The sequence below is a fragment of the Dipteris shenzhenensis genome, chromosome 17, assembly GCF_047967505.1.
Source record: "Dipteris shenzhenensis isolate YYH24624 ecotype China chromosome 17, Dip_SZ_1.0, whole genome shotgun sequence".
NCBI lineage: Eukaryota > Viridiplantae > Streptophyta > Polypodiopsida > Gleicheniales > Dipteridaceae > Dipteris > Dipteris shenzhenensis.
In genome coordinates, this window is record NC_141612.1 from 4,322,276 (window position 1) to 4,342,931 (window position 20,656).

Genomic DNA, 20,656 nt, shown 5'->3' on the forward strand with positions numbered 1-20,656 from the left:
GAAGAAAATCTGCAAAAACTTGTACTCCAAACTTATGTGGACAAGCTCCCTTAAGAAGAACCCTAGGGAAGGGGCTAGTGGGTCTCCGCTGACTAATTGCTTTGAGCAAGATATTAAAAGTGGAAAGAAAACTTATTTTCCATCTCCCACTAAATTCCTTGAATATTTTCATAAATCTACTAATCTTCTTCTTGAGTCTCAGATTGCAAGAATAGAAGATCTAGAAAAAATTAAGAATTATAGAGAATGCCCATTATTGCACATGAAAGTCTGACCATATTGAACCAAAGAAAACTGTAGATTTGCTACATGCTACTCACATGATGGATTTGTTGATTGATAGAATATTTTCATAAGAGAATACTCAAAATTCATAGTACTTGAAAGCACTATTGTGAATTTGGCAGAAAAAGTTTTAAATGTTAAAAGAAGTTGATTATGAGTCATTAGAATGGAGAACCCAGATATGATCAAAGATACTATGCAAAGTCCTCAACATGTGGATAATGAAGATCAAATAATAGAAAATCCTTGTATTTGGATCATGTTCAGTACATTTAATTTTCGTCCTAAAATGTAATATAAATTTACATGCCACCATTGTAAAGTCACCAATTAACAATTTTTGAGATGGGTTCCTACACTTTCTCATATCAAGCCTTGTAAAGCCTTTGGTTATCACCAACAATTTATGCCATATATTATATATAGGTTTTGATCTTGTGCACATCCCTTGTTCATTGTTATCTTTCTCCACCATCAGAGCAAGCTTGATGATGAATAACTATGAATTTCAAGGTGCTCAATACCTTCTACTTGAAGAGGTTGAGGTATGTCATTGATATAAACAAGATACCTAAGCCTCTATCTAGGAGTTTGATAGCTTCCATCACTCGTAATTAGCTATTAGCTTCAAGAGCTAATAAATAAAAGACCCACCTTGGAGCTACCTTGCATTGAATGTCATAAATTTTAATGTGAGAGATGATATCTACCATGGTTGCATGGAATGCTCTTGAGAGCCAGTTCAACACCATCAACATGTCTAGGATCATCTTGCTAGAAAATCAATTGGATACATCCATCAAAGCTAAGAACAGACTACTTAGTCAAATTGATTGACATTAGAGATCAATGAACTTCAATCAGTTATGAGATAAGCGAGAGGAGTGACTAGTCTAGAATGCCCTCAATGGATAAGGAAAGAGCTATGAATAGTAGATGAATGCAATGGTCAAAAGAGGTGCACCTCCTTCCTTCCAAATCATGCTAGATATGCTCATGCAAGAGCACATGACACAAGGTATTAGCAATGATTCCAAGAATCATGACCATTCTTTTTCAATCAAAGGAGCAATAGGGATCTATAGGGGCAAGGTAGAAACTTTGTTTGATCCAACAATCAAGGAAAATAGCCATGGCATAATAGTCTCAAAACCAGGGTTCCCCCACTTAGAGGGGGATATGGAATCCTAGAGTAGAGAGAAACCCTAGAAGAGAAGAAACGTAGTCAAGTAATCCTAGAAGTGAAAGAAAATACAATTGTGTAATCCCAAGTGATTGGGAATCATAATGCAAGAAGAATCAAAGAGACTCAACTGAAATTCTAGCAAATCTCAGAACACTCACAAGGCAACCAATAGCAAAAATATGCACACAATGCCTATGATGAGGAAAAATCTCATCATAAGGACAAAAGACACATCATGGTTCAACTTTGGTGCAAGCAACCACATGACACCTAAGAGGGAATGTTTCTCATACCTTCACGCCAACTGAAATCCTAGAGAGAATGTAGTGACGGGTGATGACACACCTTATAAAATTGAATCGATTGGCAATAGAACTTTACATAGTTATTCAAGTATTTTAGCAAGCATCGGAGATGTGTTCTACATCCCCACAATGGCACATAACCTCATTTCTATTGGATGGATCATTGAGAGAGACATGGGGGTTCTCTTCAACAAATATGGATGCATAGTGACGAACCTTAAGAGTCCCAACTCCTCATTTCTCAAGGCGTTAAAATCTGTTGTATGTTCAAGCTATCTTCAAAAATTCCCATCCAAAGAGCTTACCATCTCATCCTCAGAGTTAGAATGCTTCCTTTAGTATACTATGGCACAAGAGGCATGGACACACTCGTTCAAGAGTCTTGTATCCTTCAAGAAGACAAATATGGTATAGGGACTTCCACAAATGTATTTTTGGAAAGATGTTTGTGAGATTTGTTACATGGGCAAGCAACATAGACATCCATTTCCAACATATTGGTCTCAAATTATAGATGTACTCTAGATCATGCATTCTAATATATGGGGTCATGCTTCCACAATCTATCAAAAAAGCATATTATTCATTACATTTGTTGATTACTCTAGGAAGTCTTGAATCTACTTCCTAAAATAGAAGTGTGACATATTCAGCATCTTCAAATACTTCAAAGACTTGGTTAAAAAGAAAAGTGGAAGCACAACATGATCCTCGGTTGTGACAATGGAGGAGAATACAATTCCACATGATTCAATGCCATTTGTAGGCATTATGGGATCAAATACTAGTTCACATGCAGATTCCCTCCATAGAATAATGGATTCCAGGCACAAAATAAAATTATTTTACAGTCACCTAGATGCATGCATGAGATATTGGGATGAAGCCTCTAGGTATTATTGGGATGAAGCATGAGATAAGGCTATGTACTTGATAACAGAAGCACCATATAGCTCTTTTGTAGAAAATGATGCTAGGAGAGGCATTCATTGGAACCAAGACCGCTATTTATCACTTGAGAGTATTTGGATGATTGGTCTTTATTCCCATGTTCTAGATGCAATGAGAAATAAACTTGATTTCAATTTAATTAACTGCATCTTCACAAGGTATGATGAAGAATCAAAGGCATACAAGCTCTATGATCCAATCAAGTAGTAACTGATCATATCTAGGGATGTTATCATTGATGAGGCTTCATAGTATTTTGATAATCTGACGACAATATATATACCAATTCATCCATCAATTCCAATTATCCAATCGATTTCTTCACCTTCACCCTCAGATGGTGTGCAGTCTACAGTGATTACTCAAAGGAAAGGCAAAGAGAAGCACCCTCATAGTAGCTATATCACAAAGTTGGTGTAGGGTGAAACAATCTACAATCCTATTCCATGATTGCCTTCGCCACAAAGAATCGTGAGATATTTTCTATACTCTTTTTGCATCCAATAATATACTCGAACAAGAATGTCAAGAAAGCTCAAATCGACATCAATAGTAGAGTTGATCATATATCCTTGTGAAGACAAAGAAAAATCAGGATGGAAGTAGCAATTAAAATAGGCTAGGGATGCTTGTTCTTGGTGTATGGGAAGCAAAACACAGAGCTATGACGAAGTTTTTGCTAATTTGCACCTTTGTTCCTTTCACGATCAACAATGTGTTGTCATCATTATACTCAGAGTGCCAAGCCATTCTAGTTGAAAGAAGACATTGATGAAAGAGTTGTTCATATGTTTTTTTTTTCTTTAATTTAGATGCCGAATATGTTTGGCAAGATTGTGTATATGTTATTGGATTGTATCAGTATCCATAGTTTCTTCAAAACTAAAACCTTGCAAAAAGTAAGATTTGCCAACCACTACAATTTGCCAGCCTCAGTACAATTAGCATGTCGTGTTTTCCCAAGATACATGGTAACACGGTTACATGCTTGGTTGATGGGATTGTCAAGGTTGCTCCACATATGTTCTATATGAGACTCCTCAATTGTTGGATTTTTATAGAAATGAAAGTACTTCATCATGGTTAGTACTCCATGGTTTAGAGATTTCATGATTGTGGTGGTCTTTGAGAGAGATCTATACTCAAGTCAACACTATGGACTTCAACACAATTGGAAGAAAAATGAAAATAGAAAAATTTGAGTGAGTGAATGATATGAGTAGAGGTAGATGAGTGAAAAGAGAGAGAAATGAGTGAAAAGAGAGAGAGGAAGAAGAAATGGACCATTCACAAGGGTGCGTTCTCGACCATTTTGGCAAGAGATCCTAATTTAACCACTATCCCGTGCTTTTACTAAAGGAAAAGGTAGTGTCATAGAAGCCAAATGACCATAATTTACTACCCCACATGTAAGGCTAAAAACTTCACCCACACAAAGTGACAGTCATTTATGATCTCCACAAAGAGAGAAAAATCTGAACCCAAACCTCAAGACAATGGCTTAAAGTATCACTAATCCTAACATTAAACACTAAATAACTAGTCAACTTGACCAAATGCAGTGCAAAAAATCGGATGGACCTGATTCGCACAAACCAATCAAGTTTAACCCTTAGACCCTTGCAGAGCCAAAAACTATATCAGTGATCAAGCACTCGTGATACAAGCTCCCTACGCTTACTTAAAATTTTCTTAGCCTGCAGGCATTGAGGACATTTAAGGCAATGGAAGGGGAGCAGCCCATGTTACATGAATAAGAATGGACCACAGAGAAGATCCAGCCCATAGGCCCCCAAAGTGTGAACTGAATAACAGATTTATCATAAAAATTACCTTAGCACCAGCATCATCTGCCCATTTTGATGAGCCTGGTCTAGTACAATATCAAAGTAGTACTTATTCTCAAAAACCATAAAAGAATAATGGGCACAGAGCTACCTCATAACATCAATACAGTGCTTCTGACATAATCGCCAGTCAAACCTTCTCATACTTCAAGGGCTTCACGGTTTCCCACGTGAAGTCAGGGTCATTCCGGCCAAAATGACCATAAGCAGCGGTCTTCTGGTATCGTTTGTTCCCTCCCCTCCTCAGATCAAGGTGGATTGCAATCATACCAGGGCGGAAGTCAAAGTTGTCTTTGATGATCTGCAAAATCTGGGCATCAGGAATCGTTCCAGTCTTGTAGGTATCCACAAATACAGAAAGGGGCTCAGGGACACCAATAGCATAAGAAACTTGCACGATGCACCGACGAGCAAGCCCAGCAGCGACAACACTTTTGGCTGCTTGTCTTACAATGTAAGCCCCACTGCGATCCACTTTGGTGGGATCCTTTCCAGAGAAAGCCCCACCCCCATGTGCACCCCAACCACCGTAGGTGTCAATAATAATTTTCCTTCCGGTCAGACCAGCATCTCCATGAGGCCCACCAATCACAAAGCGTCCAGAAGGGTTCAGATGGAAAATAGTTTTTTCATCCAAGTACTTCTCTGGGATCACTGGCTTGATAACATGCTCTTTCAGATCTGCGGCTATCTCGTCATTAGTGACTGTCTCATCGTGCTGAGTTGAGATAAGAACAGTATGCACCCGGATAGGAACCATCGCACCATTCTCATTCTTATACTCTACAGTGACTTGAGTTTTGCCGTCCGGACGTAACCAGGCACATATCCCGTTCTTCCTGACTTCAGTCAGTTTGGCTCCAAGCTTGGTAGCCAAAACATGACTCAAGGGCATGAGCTCTTCAGTTTCATCTGTAGCATAACCAAACATATGACCTTGGTCACCGGCACCAATCTCCTCAGGCTTCTTGGTAAAGTGCCCATGGACACCCTGGGCAATATCAGGGCTCTGTTGCTCAATATTTACGAGCACCTTGCAATTGTCTGCGTCCAGGCCAACGTCGTCCGACACAAATCCGATCTCTCTGCAAGTGTCCCGCACGATCTTCTCATGGTCGATCTTTGCTTTTGTCGTGATTTCACCGAAAATCATGACCATGTTGGTCTTCGTGCAAGTCTCACATGCCACCTTGCTCTCTGGATCTTGCTCCAAGCAAGCATCAAGAATAGCATCCGAAACCTGATCGCAGAGCTTGTCGGGATGCCCTTCGTTAACAGACTCGGAAGTGAACAGAAAAGTTTCCATCTCTAAAACTGGGGTGAAAGCACCACCTCCACAAGCAGTTACCTCCTGAACACACACACAGGTGCGAAGTTGAGAAAAATGCCATCCAAAATCAGGCCCTTCTATCGTTAGCCTACGATAAACCTGCATTGAGAGAAAATGACCAGCTCGTGTGAAAGATATGGGTAGACTTCAAGATGAGATCTGGCAGGCAGTCATTCCAGAAGGCGTAAAAAAGGCAAGAAGCTACATGCTTCTGAAAGAAAGAGGAGAGTAGGGACAGGGCAGAGAAGGAGAGGCAGAAAGAACGGATCTGGGGGGGAAACCCTGAACAATGTAAGAAAGGAGAGAGGCAGCAATGCAAGGCGGCGGGAAAGAACCAGATCTGAAAGACGTTACGAGCTAGCTAGGCATGAAGCGGAGAAGAAAGGTGCGAAAGCAGAGAGGGGAGACGGGAGAGAAATCCTCAATCCAGCCTGATTAACTATAGTTAGTGCAGCCTTTTTCCAATTCCCGTAGGGGGAGAGAGAGAGGAAACGAGATAGAAAAAGAAGCAGAAAGCAGGAAAAGAGAGGCAATGGAGGAAGAGGAGGCATACCTGGGAAGGTGCTGCTGTTGCGAGCTGCTCCCCAAACCGCGCAGGTGATAATGCAAGCTTCCCTTCCCCGTCCTTGCTTTTTATACCCCCGGATCTCAAACCTCCCCCTCGCGGATTTCAAACCCTTATCCCCCCCTTTCCAACTTTCATTTTTCCTCCCCCCTTATTTCTCTCTTTTCTCTTCATTTTTCCCATCGACAGCCCACCTTGCATCTCGCCTACCCGCCAGCTGGCGCATCGGACGGCCCTCGCTCCTCCACCGTCAAATTCGTCGTACCTGGACTCTCTCTCCTCTAAGGGCTTCCTCACACCGAGCCTTAATATGAGGTCAGCTCTACACCAGCGCCCAAGCTACCTTTGTCCTAAACCAAATCCCACTTCCACCCACACCTTCCCACTATGCCTCCATTCTCCAACCACGTCCTTGTCGTGCACTGGTAGGCCTCCCCTCTTCTCCTCTTACCCAAACGTGGTACTTGTCCTCTTAGACAAACCAACCTATCGTCTCTCGACTCCCCTCCAGAGGTTGCCTTGTCACAATCACAATCCCCTCCTTAGCCTCTTGTTCAAGATACTTATATGGCACTATTGAATGAGCCAATCCCCCGCAACAGCCACCTCACTCACCTGCAAAGTCTGTCACCTGGACTGATTTTCAACTCTCTTATACTCTACAATCCAAACTATGCACCTCCAAGCTTATAATATCGATGCCTTGCAAGTCAATCCTCCTCTCCCCTAGCTTCTTGCAATCTCTTTTAACTTCTTCTTTCTTGAACTATGTGCACCCTTTCTTCCTCTCCAACAAGTTTGGCTTGCCCTTAGATCTTCATCTAATGGGCCTACACACCAAAGGATAGTAAGTAGTGGTTTTCATCTCCTTGTCCCCAACCTCCTTAAGTGTGCACAAATTGCATGCCCACCGTTCACCTTACAGAATAAAGACTTGTCTCCCACTTCTTCAACAAACCTAATCGACCTCATATTATGGATTAAAATGCACGTCTTACAACCTCCATAGCCTTCACAAAACAATAAAACATCACACTTCCATTTAAAGAGACTTTTCTCCAACCTATCAACTTCTACAACAAACAGAATTGCCTCATACTTTATATTAGAACGCACATCTTACAACCTCCACAACCTTCACAAAGAATAGTACCCTCCCAAATCACACCACACAGTCCACAACCTCCATAAACCTTACGTATGAGTCGATAGCCGTTTTCAATCACGTTGATTCGCAATGCCATCTTTGCACAACTTTCTAAGGAAGTCAAGGGTGAGTTATCATGAATGCTTGAGAGCAACACACTATTTCATTTAAAGACAACTTTCATACTAGTGCATTAGGAGTCAAAAAAATAAGCATCTTTTAGATTTCTCATATAAACATTGATGTATGCAGGTGCATCACACAAGAACACTTGGAGAATTTATTGTAATCTACAAAGAATAATGTGTTACAACTAAATATATAAAGATTTCACAAAGTCCATCAACACCCTCCCTAAGGGATGATTCATCTCTCTACTTACTTTTTGATTCCCATATGGCATTATATGATGCAATCCCCTCTCACATCCATTAACTATTATTTAAATGTGGATATTCCTATAAGGAGGATATCCTTGTATATTATTGTTATGTCCTTGTGTATGTGGGAATGAATTTTAAAAACCCACACTACAAAATTGAGAGGGTCATCTGCATGCATATAGCTTTGTGTGGGATATTTTTGTTTTTATTACAAGGGGCATTTGTAAACTTCACACTTATTGAAATAAGTGCATACATGAAATGCAAGCACAAATATAAAAATGGGAACAAGCACAAGTATAAAAATGCATAACAAGCAAACACAAGTATACAAATGGAACATTACTTTAGACCTTGTACATCTCCACTCTTTATCCTCAAGCACAAGTATAAAAATGCATAAAAAGAAAACATTACATCTCCACTCTTTATCCTCCACTAAATAATTGCTTTTTATCCTTGGGAACCTTTGGATACCTATTAGGGCAATCAAAAAGCAAGTACAAAAGTAGCAAAAACTAAAGTTATCTTATACTTGGCTATATGAAGCATATTCATTTTATTTCCATGTGTTGTATAAACTCAACCATCCATTATATCAGATATCCTTGTGACTAATGTCAACAAATCCATGTGTAACTGGATGCTCATGGGTGAAGGATGCCCACTAAAAGAAAGGGATCTTGCACTTCTGATAGTTCACTTATTTTTCTTTTATATTTTCTTCAATTTTCTACCATCTTTGTATAAGGGCTTTTTGTTGCACCTCACACAATTAATTGAATATACCTTTGGTCAAGTGTCTATCAAGTGACACTACTTGTTGGTAGATGCCTTATATGCTTTATGTGATCTTCTTTAGTGCACCCAACAAAGCATGAAATAATTACAAACCCTAAAAATATTTTAATTGGCATGAAGGATATGGAGGAATGACAGGTGGAGGAGTGAGGAGTGACAAGTGCCGCGGGCTGAAGAGGTGAATATTGGCTCCTCTTTCAATACATGCCAAGTGCACAATGGCCACTTCATCGGTTAATCCCATGAGCATATTTTAAAGAGCTATATAAAAAGGAGATATTCGGAAGACTATATGAAGCCGACATGTTTGCAAGAATATATGAAGGGGAGATATTATATGCAAGACTTAAGTGACCCCATGGAAGGGAAGATTTGAGTACTTTCATACAAGCAACTCATTTATTCACTAGCACCAGCATGCACATGGATATGGGCAAGGACATCATGTCTAACGTAAAGCAAATGGGAAAGGTACCTATTGTACAAGATAATAGGCAAGGACATCATGTCTTTCTACATGCTTGTAGAGTGATGTCTCGACTGCTATGACATCCCCTTGGCCAAATATTGGGGGTAGTCTAAGTGTATAGTCTATAGATAACCCTCTAGATTTCTAAAACCTCGATGGCTTCATCGTGATTCGTAAGCATGCCTTCACAAATTTTTCTCAAACCTAGACTTTGCCTCCTCGTTTTACTTTTTTGCTTGCACACATGCACAGACATGCACACATGTAATGAAAAGTTTGGTGCAAAAAAAAAAGGCATCCTTAATGTACTAAGATAGGAAAATGAACTTCCCCTTACTATTTTTACTTTGGGCTCAGCATTCAAAGAGACAACATTGCTCTCACTTACATGGAAGTTCTTGGAGAAGATGAATGCTGAGAGGACATGGGACTAACTTACACCTGCTTCTCTCTTTCTCTCTCTCTCCCTCTCTCTCTCTCTCTCTCTCTCTCTCTCTCTCTCTCTATAGTGTGAATGCAAATGTATGCATTTTGTGGACTTTCTTGACATCAATAAATTTATGGAAAATGTGTGCCAAAGGAGAGGGAGTGAAAGGAATGAATACATCCTTACAAAATTATCTTGCTTTCTTTAGCATGATAAGAAAATGCATTCAATAGTAAAGGTCAAATGGGAAGAGAATCCATAATAATGTATATCGAATTGTGAGGTATTTATCATGTGGAACATATTGGGATTTTGTTGTTAAGACCAAAGAAGGAGAAACACAATAAGTCCAAAACAAGAGATAACTTTGGCCTAGTTGTTAGTAAGGTTTGGGAACTAGACGATGTGCCATTTGGATAGGTAGATGAGGTGGCATTTGATGCAACTAGATGATGTAGCATCTGATGCAGCCAGATGATGTAGCATCTGATGCAGCCAGATGATGTAGCCCTGTGGCACTAACTCTATATGTAATATGTTACTACCCTCATCCAAAATCCAAGGTATGGCGCGACAGCGTCCATATATAATATGCATTGATTTCCTTTTAAACATTTAAATATGCAAGGGAGAAATATAAAAATTTCATGTCCCCCCTCCCACAAAATATAAGGTATATACCTTGAAAAATATGCAAGATTTTAAGATTTGTACATATTTTTCGTAATATGTGAGGCCCAAGGGGGGGGTCTTTTGGATGAGGGGGGGTAAAACAAAAAATGCACTAAAATATGAAAACCCATCTCCTTTCAAATTCATGTAACTTTTTCATGTGTTACCCAAATTTCAAGGTGTAAAGACATATTTGAAGCTCTTTAAGTATAGAACACAACCATATTAATTTGAATAATTTCTACTCATGGCATATTGTTAAACTCAAGATTTTGATAGGTTTTCTTACTAAAGGGAGTTGGCACCCCAAGGATGTAGCATCGGACACATGGATGGATGGCATGGTAGTCTAGGGAGGAAATGGATGATGAGGGATCGCATCTGATAGCCAAATAATGTGGCATCCAGTCTGATAGTCAGATCCACATGCCTTAACCATCTAAGTACCCACCAACCTTGGGTTTACTTGGTTCACACATTATTATAACACAAAACCACATGTATCTATAGCTTTTGCAGTATAACTTAGATCAAGTTGGTTAAAAAAGAGAAATCATTCAAAATTTAATGCTCTTTTTAATTATGTACCCATATTTGACATTTAGAAATTACATGAAGGTGGTTTTTAGAGCATGTATAGTGTAAATGCATTTAAGCATGACGGTGGGGGAATGTATCACAAACATAAGTGATCATAGGCTTACTATACTTCAATTTTGGGATGAAATATACTTGTCCATTGGAAAGATGAATGTCCTAGAAGGTTAATCCCACTTGCCATGTGTTCATGAATAAAATAAATCACCTTTATACCATAGCTCAAATGGGAGTGATCCAAAGATCAAAACTGTTCAAAATTCCATTTTCTTCCTAGTTGCATCTTTGGATTTTAATTTTGGTAAATAATGAAATTCTTCTTTGGGAACTTCACAATCTTTTGATCAATTGATCTTATTTATTGGGAGAACAACATATTATAGGGTATTTTCACATGGAGTTGAGACTTTTAATTCACATAAGTTTGAATGAACATTGGAATGTCAAATAATCTTTGACACATTAATTCGCTATGTGTGTGAAGTTTATTACTTGAGATATCCATATACTGAGCATATCAATAATAACTAACTGTTAGGTTGGTGGTGTTACGGTTGACCCCTTGAACTCCAAGTGTTCCATAGCTATAGAGGTGGAGACAAAAAGTAGCACCCAAAAGGGCACCCAAAGTCCTTTCTCAAAGACAAAAAAGTGGAGACGGTGGGGCAGGTATGGCACTAGAGCTTATAGCAGGTACTGAACCTACAACTCAAACCTCCATGACTGGTCTAGAGGTCACACCCACAATCATGAATAAATATGCAAAGGGAGAAGAGAAGAGAGGAGATGGGGAGAGAGGGCATAGCTAGAGAGCAAACCACAAATGACTAACTATACACTATATTCGTTGAAAAAAACGAACATATACATATCCCTTTAGGGTTAGGGTTAGGGTTAGGGTTAGGGTTAGGGTTGTGTCTTTTTACCACTCTTTCATGTTAGTGCTATGCACAGAAGAGAGGCTAGGATTAGGTTATGGTTTACAACCCTTGTGACTTTTTTGGCATTCTTTCATGTTAGTGCTATGCACGTTATGAACATTATGTTGAGATGAATCCTCAACAAAGAATTGGGAGTACAAGCATTGGTAGTTATCTATTACTACAAGGGAGAAGTAAAGGCTATTAGTCAAGAGCCTATGAATACAAGGGAGAATGTGTAGGAGGTGGAACTTAAAGTAGGAAATGAGCCTGCAACTCAACTTACATAACTTGGATCTAGAGGTCATACCCTACAATTCATTGGGAATACAAGAATTGGTAGTCAATCTATTAGTATAATGGAGAATGTAAATTTGTTAATCAAGAGCCTATTAGTATAGTGGAGAATTTTGACACAAATGTTAGTGTTATGTAGGTTGAGAAGAAAAACCATAGAATAGAGAACTTCCATGTAGAACCAAATTTGGAATAATGTATTTGTCTCTCATTAATGTGTGCAAACATTGTTAATGAGTTTGTTTTTATACTTGGGTGTATTTTACACCAACAAGCTGTATATGTCAACCACCTCTCCAAGAGAATAGTCATCTATCTCTATTGATGTATCTTGGGAATAGAATTACTTTATGGAATTGGATGCTCAAAGTATGTGATTAATCATAAGTATAATATGTATTTGGTTAATCATAAAAAGTATAGTATTCATAGAAAGTATTTGGTCATTTCAAGCATTTTGGTTTTGAAAGATAGCTTAGGAATCATAGCAAAAAAATATTTATCATTTTTAGAGTTTTCTTTTGTCTAATTCTAGAATTGGATTCTACACAAGTCCCAAAAACGTGGAATAATGTGTTAATACTCTTAAATGATTTGTTTTTCTTATAGGTCCATGTCGGCATTTTGTTAAGTGACAATTTGACTAACAAATTGGCATTGCAGTCCACAAACTAGTTGAGATCTATAATTTTTTTTATAGAATGTTGTGAATTGTTGAATAAATAAATGTTAGAGTATGGGCCATGAATTATGTGTCTCCACATCCATTTTGAGGTATCAATCAAATGAGTCCCCTATAAGAGCTTGTGGCAAAGTCTTCCGCCTTCCCTTAGCTTTGTCCTAATCATCTTTTCTCAAACAAAGCAATGAATTCTTTGGGGTTACCTCTACTTTAGGACATTGGGATGCATGTAAATAGATATGTTCCATCCACAAGTGGTGGAGTGGATGAGATGAACCCAGACATAGAAATTGAGGAACACTCTATAAACCTATATGTAGAGCATGTTGAGAGCCAGGTCATCCTTTTGGCATATGTGAATCATGAGTACCCATCCTAAGGTTGTAGCAACCAAGCCACACCTTGCTTCAATTGATTCAATCACTGTTGGGGTCAGGAAGACCTTGTCACAAGAAACTGATGGTCGAGACCTTAGCCTTAACGAAGTGTCGAAAGAAACCAATCTTCGAGAGGATGAGGTAATATGCAAGCTCTCAAATGATACCTGTGAGGACATCATTAACTTTGGAGCTCCCATCAAGTCAATGGGATCGCATGCTTCAATGACTCTAGCCTCGCCCTGGTACATGTATACCAACAATTCAATGCACCAATAGGAGTCAATCCCACAAGAATCCCATATGCATTACATTGTCAAGTTTTGTACCCTTTGCTTTGGTTGGGCCTTCATCTTGCATGAGAATTGAAATTATGATGAAGTACAATAATTTTAATCCAATATTGGGTGACCTTTGTTTCCTTTATTCAATTGTCACAGTCAAGGTAATAATTTCTAGATAGATTGAAGATAGAGAAAAGTTAAGATAGTTGGCTATAGTGTAGTGGTTGGCAAACATATTTTATCAAACTATGGGTGTGTAACAATCTTTAGGGCTTTCCTTTCCTTATTTCTTCTTTATATTGGGCAACTTCTATGTATTTTATGGTAAAATCCATCCTAGTTTAATTCTACTACTCTTGGTTATCTTGTTGGTTAGCATTTATTGGACTTTCCTTGGCTTTTTTTGGGGTCTAGGGAATTCGGATGAGGTAGGTATAGTGTGGCTAAGAGTTAACTAAGCTATCTAGGTTGTTAGATTATGGTTTAGGGTTTAGGGTTCTTTGTAGTTATCCTAGGTTGGATATGTGTTAGTTATATCAATCTTAGACTATGCTTAAATTTTCTAGTGTTCTACTTAGATGTTGGGATCATGGTAGGATTGCCTAGTTTTGGCTTAGATTAAAAGGGAACTAGGTCTATACCAGTGCCAATAGGTTGGTCATCCTATTTAGGACCTTAAGTCATCTTATGGACTTTAGTTTTGGGCCTAGTTGTCTAATTGTTAATCATTAAATTGGTTTGGGCACTAATTGAGTGTAAGTTTTGCTAAAATTGTGCGATCTATGGCTTGAACTCCTAGGAAAATCACTCTCCTCCCCCTCCTTCATACTTTCCAACACTCCCCCTCTTGTTTCGTGCTGTCCCCCCCTCACATTCATTCCCTTGCCTCAGTTCATTCCCCACCCCCTCCCTCTTGGTGGCTGGCAAAAGCTAGCTACCCTTGGCACCCTCCTCCCCAACCATACACTCATCTCTTATATTCTCGTCTCAACACCCTCCCTCTCATTTCTTGGGCAATAGGTTGGTGAAAGACCCAACCTATTGCTCAATCAATAAATGGGTGCAACACAACTTGTTGCTAAAGCAACAAGTCCGGTGCAACACAACCTCCTACTCAAAGCAAGTGTTAACTAGAATTGCTATTAACATTTTGATTTGTTCACTCAGATGTACATTCGAGTTGCCTATGCTCTAGGATCTATGAAGGCAGTTTGCCAATTTCTAGATGGCCTAAGAGAAGCAATGGCTTATTGAAAGATGGTTTTGGCGTGCTCAGAATCCCTAATGTAGAGCACTCATTGTATGTAATGCAAAACAATAGACAAATGTGAATTGCAATGTATCAATTTCCCAAATAATTAAATAGATTTAGAGAAAAGGATTTTTCACTTCATTGCTCCATATCTACTTGAGACAATACAAATGACATGATACATTCAACACACTCATTCTTTTATCTTCTTCCATGCTTGCTCGTGAATGTACATTGTGATCCTACAATTGCATAGCTAACTTGCCCACTCTTGTGATCAACATGTTACATTTACCCATGCCACCCCCCTAAGTACAGTCCTAATGCCTGAATGGCTCACATAAACATTCTAAACAATTGTAAACATTCACTCACACCATCATCCTACACATTGATTGCTTCTCTCTCTCTCTCTCTCTCTCTCTCTCTCTCTCTCTCTCTCTCTCTCTCTTTGCTTGCTCATGAATGTACATTGTGATCCTACAATTGCATACCTAACTTGCCCACTTTTGTAATCAACATGCTACATTTACTCATGCCACCCCCCTAAGTGTAATCCTAATGCCGGAATGGCTCACAACAACATTTTGAACGAATGTAAAAATTCACTCATACCATCATCCTACAGCTTGATTGCTTCTCTCTCTCTCTCTCTCTCCTTCCCTCCGCCCCCCCACTCCCCCCCCTCTCTCTCTCTTTTTAAGAAACACCAACAAGCTTTTGATTTGGCTCAAAGGAAGGACACTCCTATTAAAGGGGTGTGATGGGATGTAATGTTCCATTACCCATAATCATCATCTTGAGGGAAGGCATATTTCATGATGTTGTTCTTGAGGGGAAGTTTCATCTCATTAGTTCATGGTACAAGAGTGGCCTCACCTTCCACAGGCATTGTGATCCTTGTAAGAGAGTGAGAGTGATGGAAATCGAGCCATTGAGTGTTCATTCCATTCAATTCTATTCATTTCCATTCAATTTTCTTTTGATATTTTTGAGTTATTCATAATGTCTTGGGATTTGAGATCCTATCCTTTGAGAGAGACTATTTCTTGTGTGTGCATGCATGCGTGTGTGTGTGTGTGTCTGTGTGTGTGTGTGTGTGTGTGTGTGTGTGTGTGTGTGTGTGAGAGAGAGAGAGAGAGAGAGAGAATATTCTACTCTATTCTATATCCTAGTAGCCCTTTGAGAGTTATATAGCCTAGCTCTAAAGTCTACTTACTACAAAACAAAGGCAGCTACAATGCATGACTGCAATGATGCTCAACAACGTTAATGACATCTACAAGCTATAGCAAGCATCAACCTATAAGTCTACCCATAGCAAAGTAAGACTTAGTGAACACCTACAATGTTAAACCAATAAATGATCTATCTAAGAAGCACTACAAGTAGTAGGAAGGACACAATTTTAAGATAGATTGGATGACCTCGTCTTTAACAAAAACTACATCAAGGGACAAGCAAAGACTACAGGGACACTTGATCAGACCATGACAAAAACAATTAACAAGCGATGCGAGAGCACAAGTTTACAACCACAACAAGCAACCAATACATAAAATCTAGCGTAATAATGACCACAACTACAACTTCAGTCACGCAAAAGCAACAACTACAACTACAACTGCAACTGCAACTACAACTATGTTCAAACAAAAGTAAGTAACGTGGAATCAATGACCTAGGAAATTACATTGATCTAAGACTACAACCTAGTGGCATAGCAAAATAGGGAACCACTATATTTCCAAGCAAGAAATGACTTTGTGATGCTCTGATAGATGATGCTAGCTGATCGATAAACAACACAAACAAAACCTAGCAACCAAGCAAGTGAAATAGAGCTACGTGACTAGCAAGAGTAAATGAGAACAATAGATATCCCACACATAGCAAGCCGTGTTCTAGCAAAATAGACACACACAACACACAGATGTAGCATACACTATAGGATGTAGCACTAAAACTTAGCAACAAACAATAATCAACATGTAGCTACAATCGTGACATTGGGCATAAGCAACAACACCATAGAATGAAGGCAACCATAGAGCAAAATTTGTAAGGCAAGCTAGTAAAATGAAACACAATAATTGTAAAGAGAGAACTCACTCGCCATTTGATAGAATAAGTCACAAAATGTGATGTTTATAAGAAAACCTCCTTCCAACCTCTAGTCATAGATTGCCACCCAAACAAGACTCGACCACATGGCACAATCCACATAGCAGGATAAAGTAGGACACATGGCTATTCATCAACCATAGCCATAGGTTTGGTCTCTTTTTTGACATGTGGACCACATCTTGGCATGTGGCAGATAGTCCACATAATTAGATAGGACATATCATCACATTGACGTGCGTAGATAGTCCACATCATCAAATAGGACACATCATCACATTTATTTTATATGTGGCACCTAATCTTGACACATAATACATAGTCCACATAATCAAATAGGACACATCATCACATTACATTTGGTAGCCCACATCACACTACCACAACATCCTTGCCACATCATTATACGTTTAATCAACTTGCCATGAGACACACAAGCCACATACTGACAACCACATCATGTGCACAATTAGGCCACCTCAGTATTGCGACATCATCTACACATAGCACTATGCCACTTAGGACATACCCCTTGGTAGGTACAATGTGCACCCTACATGTCCACACACTTGCCACATCATCACTATGCTCCATAGACACCTCTGTGTGATCAAAGTTTAGTAAGTCATCACCTTTGATTTACAAAAAATTTGAAGGCTATCTCAAAAGGAAAAGTGTCCACTTCTTCATCTCTACATTACACGTAACTTTTGACAATTGAATCTGACAATTTGCAGCCTCTACATCATAATAATGTCTTTTGCACATTGAAGCCTCTTCAACGATGCATCCAACCCTAGCACATAAAAAGGAACTAAAAAAATAAAGCATTTCTTACTTTTCATTACTATGATAGTAGGTGTGATTGAACCCCACAAAGCAATCGATCCTTTGCCTAAACTCCTTCGACTAGTACTTGTTGGAGTCCATCCCTACACTCACATGTTGTTTCACACTGATTACATATCCTAAAACCTGAGCAATCTACAATAGTAGAATTCATAGTATTAAGAGATACTGGAATTGTATTAGTGGCAAACTGTACTTGTTAATTTTGCACTTCACATGCATTCATTGTAAGCCCTTGTTGGGTATCTTACAAGAGTTTTGTGTAGACATTTCAGCCTTGTAAAGCCTTCTAGGCTATTCCTAGCATGTTTTGTCACATCAAACCTTGTAATAGATTGTATTACAATGTAGTTTCTATCTTCACTAGCAGGGTAGATTGATGTTGATATAAGCACTGTTTTCATAGGCACTATGTGCATCTTATCTACATCTATTAACCTCAATCTAGAAACATTTTCTAAGTTAAACAACTCCAACTATGGCACTTGGAAGTATCAAATGGAGATCATACTTGTTTTACAACATGAGTGGGAGGATGTAGATTGGGTCTACATGAATACCATCTAGGAACCCCACAAATAGATCTTGCCATTGCCCGAGCACGAGGAATGGCTAAGATAGACAAGTATGCCTATCATGTAGTATGTTCAATATGTCTTGCTTGGACAATTGAACATGGCCAATACATCAAGATATGTTCTCAACTCTCATGAATCCAAGAGCACGTCCAAAATTTTGGCACTTAGAGACCGGATCAATTAGAATTTTGCAACAACTGTCAATCTAGTCATGCCTATGTAACAAAGTTCAAAGACATTAACAATCAAGAAGGCATTGCCAAAAGAAGAAGATTGACCAAGGAGGTCAATCTAGTAGCAATAGAGGAAATTTCCATGGAAGAGAAAATCATTGAGGTGGACATCAAAGTTTATGTCAATGAACTAGACACAATGTATTTTATGATTTATGCAAGATATTAATAGTGATTGTAAAGCAAAATGCAGTTATCATTTTGACCATGGAGATTAGGATCCATGGTACATTAATAGTAGTGCATCATCTCACATGAGTAGACATCAATAATGGTTTATAGAAGTCAAACCATTAGAACGATCCAAGGATGTTTGCTCCTACACTGCAGAAAGAATATTTTCTTTAAATGGACAAATGATGGAATATAACTATAGAGTCATCTTTGAAGGAGATGAAGTGTAACTTGAGATAAGGGCAAAGGAAATTAGGTAGTTGGAAAAGTATTCAAAGAAGGACAGTTATCTAGAATGCTAGCTTCTATACTAGACTTGCATGCCATGCAGTTGCACATCAATCAATGCCACTTTCTAGAATATGCATAAGAGATATGGTCATGTCACCTTTAGAAGTTTGATGTAATTGAGAAATCAAAATATATGGTCATGGCACAAAATATATGATCATGTCACCTTTAGGAGTTTCAAATCAAAATATGAGTTTCTAAAATTTAAAACTCCAATTTCTTGCAAAATTTTACAAAGCATGTTGCTTTGACAAACAATTAAGAGCCAAATTTGGGAGAAGCACCCCTAGAGAAAGAGGTACTATTTCTTTGATACATACAGATATATGGGGATATCAACCGACATATAGCATTAATGATTCAATGTACTACTTGACTTTCATCAATGACTACATCAGAGATTGTTGGGTCTATTTTCTCAAGGATAAATCTGAAGTCTTTTAATTGGTCGAATTTATGGTAAATAACCAGACAAGAAGCAATATCAAAGTCCTCATATTAGATAGAGGAGATGAATACATGTCTTCTACATTCATGAACTTTTCCAAGAGAGTGCGTCAAAGAATTCACATGTGCAGATGGTCCTCAACAGAATGTAGAAGCTAAGGGAAGAACATGACTTTAGTAAAAAGTGCTAGAGTAGTTCTCAGTGATTAATAAGAATCTTCTAAATGAATATCGCACAAAAGCAATCCACATTGCAAACTACTTAATTGGCTTCCAATCAAATTGATGCAAAGTACAATTCCTTATGAAACATTCACCAAATATAAGCCATGCATTGGGCATCTCTACATATAAAGATGCATAGCATATGCCTAGATACATGATGATCATCGCAAAAAGTTGGATGTTAAGTCACATACATGCATCATGGTTGGCTATAGTGATGAGAGCAGAGAGTACAAGGTTTATGATCTCATCAACCAAAAGGTCATCCCCTTGAGAGCAAAGCATACAAGATGTATAATCCCATTAACTAAAACATCATTCCCTTGAGAGATGTAGTGTTTGATAACACTCTCTACTACAAAGTTCAAGGGAAAGACATTACCATTACACTTTTGTATGCAGATGATTTGGCTGTTATAGCAAGCAATGAGAGATTCATCATCAAGCTAAAACAAGGATTACTTGTTGACATGAATGATCTTGGACTTATGCATTATTGTCTTGGTCTTGAGTTTTGGAGAGACTTAGATAGCACCTTTATGAGCCAACAAGAGTATGTGGATAGTCTACTAAAGAAGTTTCATATGGCATTCCCATGAAGCAAAATTCAAAATTGACCAAAGATCGAGAAAAGCCTATAGTTATATATCTAACTATCACAAGGCTAGATATTTGTTATGTAGTAATTTCACTAGCACAGTTCATGGCAAATCCAAAATAGTCTCTGTGCTAGATATTTGTTATCTACTAAGTTCACTAGTATAGTTCATGGCAAATCCAAAATAGTCTCATTGGAATGCAACCAAGAGAGCCTTAAGGCATATTAGAGGCACAAAGCATGGAATACAAGGGAAGTCATCCAAGGTTGCATACATACTATGATAGTGCGTGCAAGCGATCATGAGATTAGGAGATCCACACAACGATATGCAACTTCCTTGGTCAGCGTGCTATATCA

At 38.6% G+C, this 20,656-nt stretch overlaps 1 protein-coding gene across 1 annotated transcript; it reads right to left on the reverse strand.

The window, feature by feature from the left end:
• Positions 1-4,525: 4,525 nt before the first annotated feature.
• On the reverse strand, positions 4,526-6,503 carry LOC147891554 (S-adenosylmethionine synthase 2-like). Its single transcript, XM_087387923.1, has 2 exons — positions 6,458-6,503; positions 4,526-5,925 (listed from the first exon to the last, which is right to left on the reverse strand). Exon 2 carries the CDS (start codon positions 5,878-5,880, stop codon positions 4,705-4,707), a length of 1,176 nt encoding a protein of 391 aa, XP_087244049.1. The 5' UTR covers positions 5,881-5,925; positions 6,458-6,503; the 3' UTR covers positions 4,526-4,704.
• Positions 6,504-20,656: the final 14,153 nt, after the last annotated feature.

Coding starts and splice junctions, on each gene's coding strand:
- LOC147891554 (XM_087387923.1), bottom strand. CDS start 5,880: ATGGAAACTTTTCTGTTCACTTCCGAGTCTGTTAACGAAGGGCATCCC.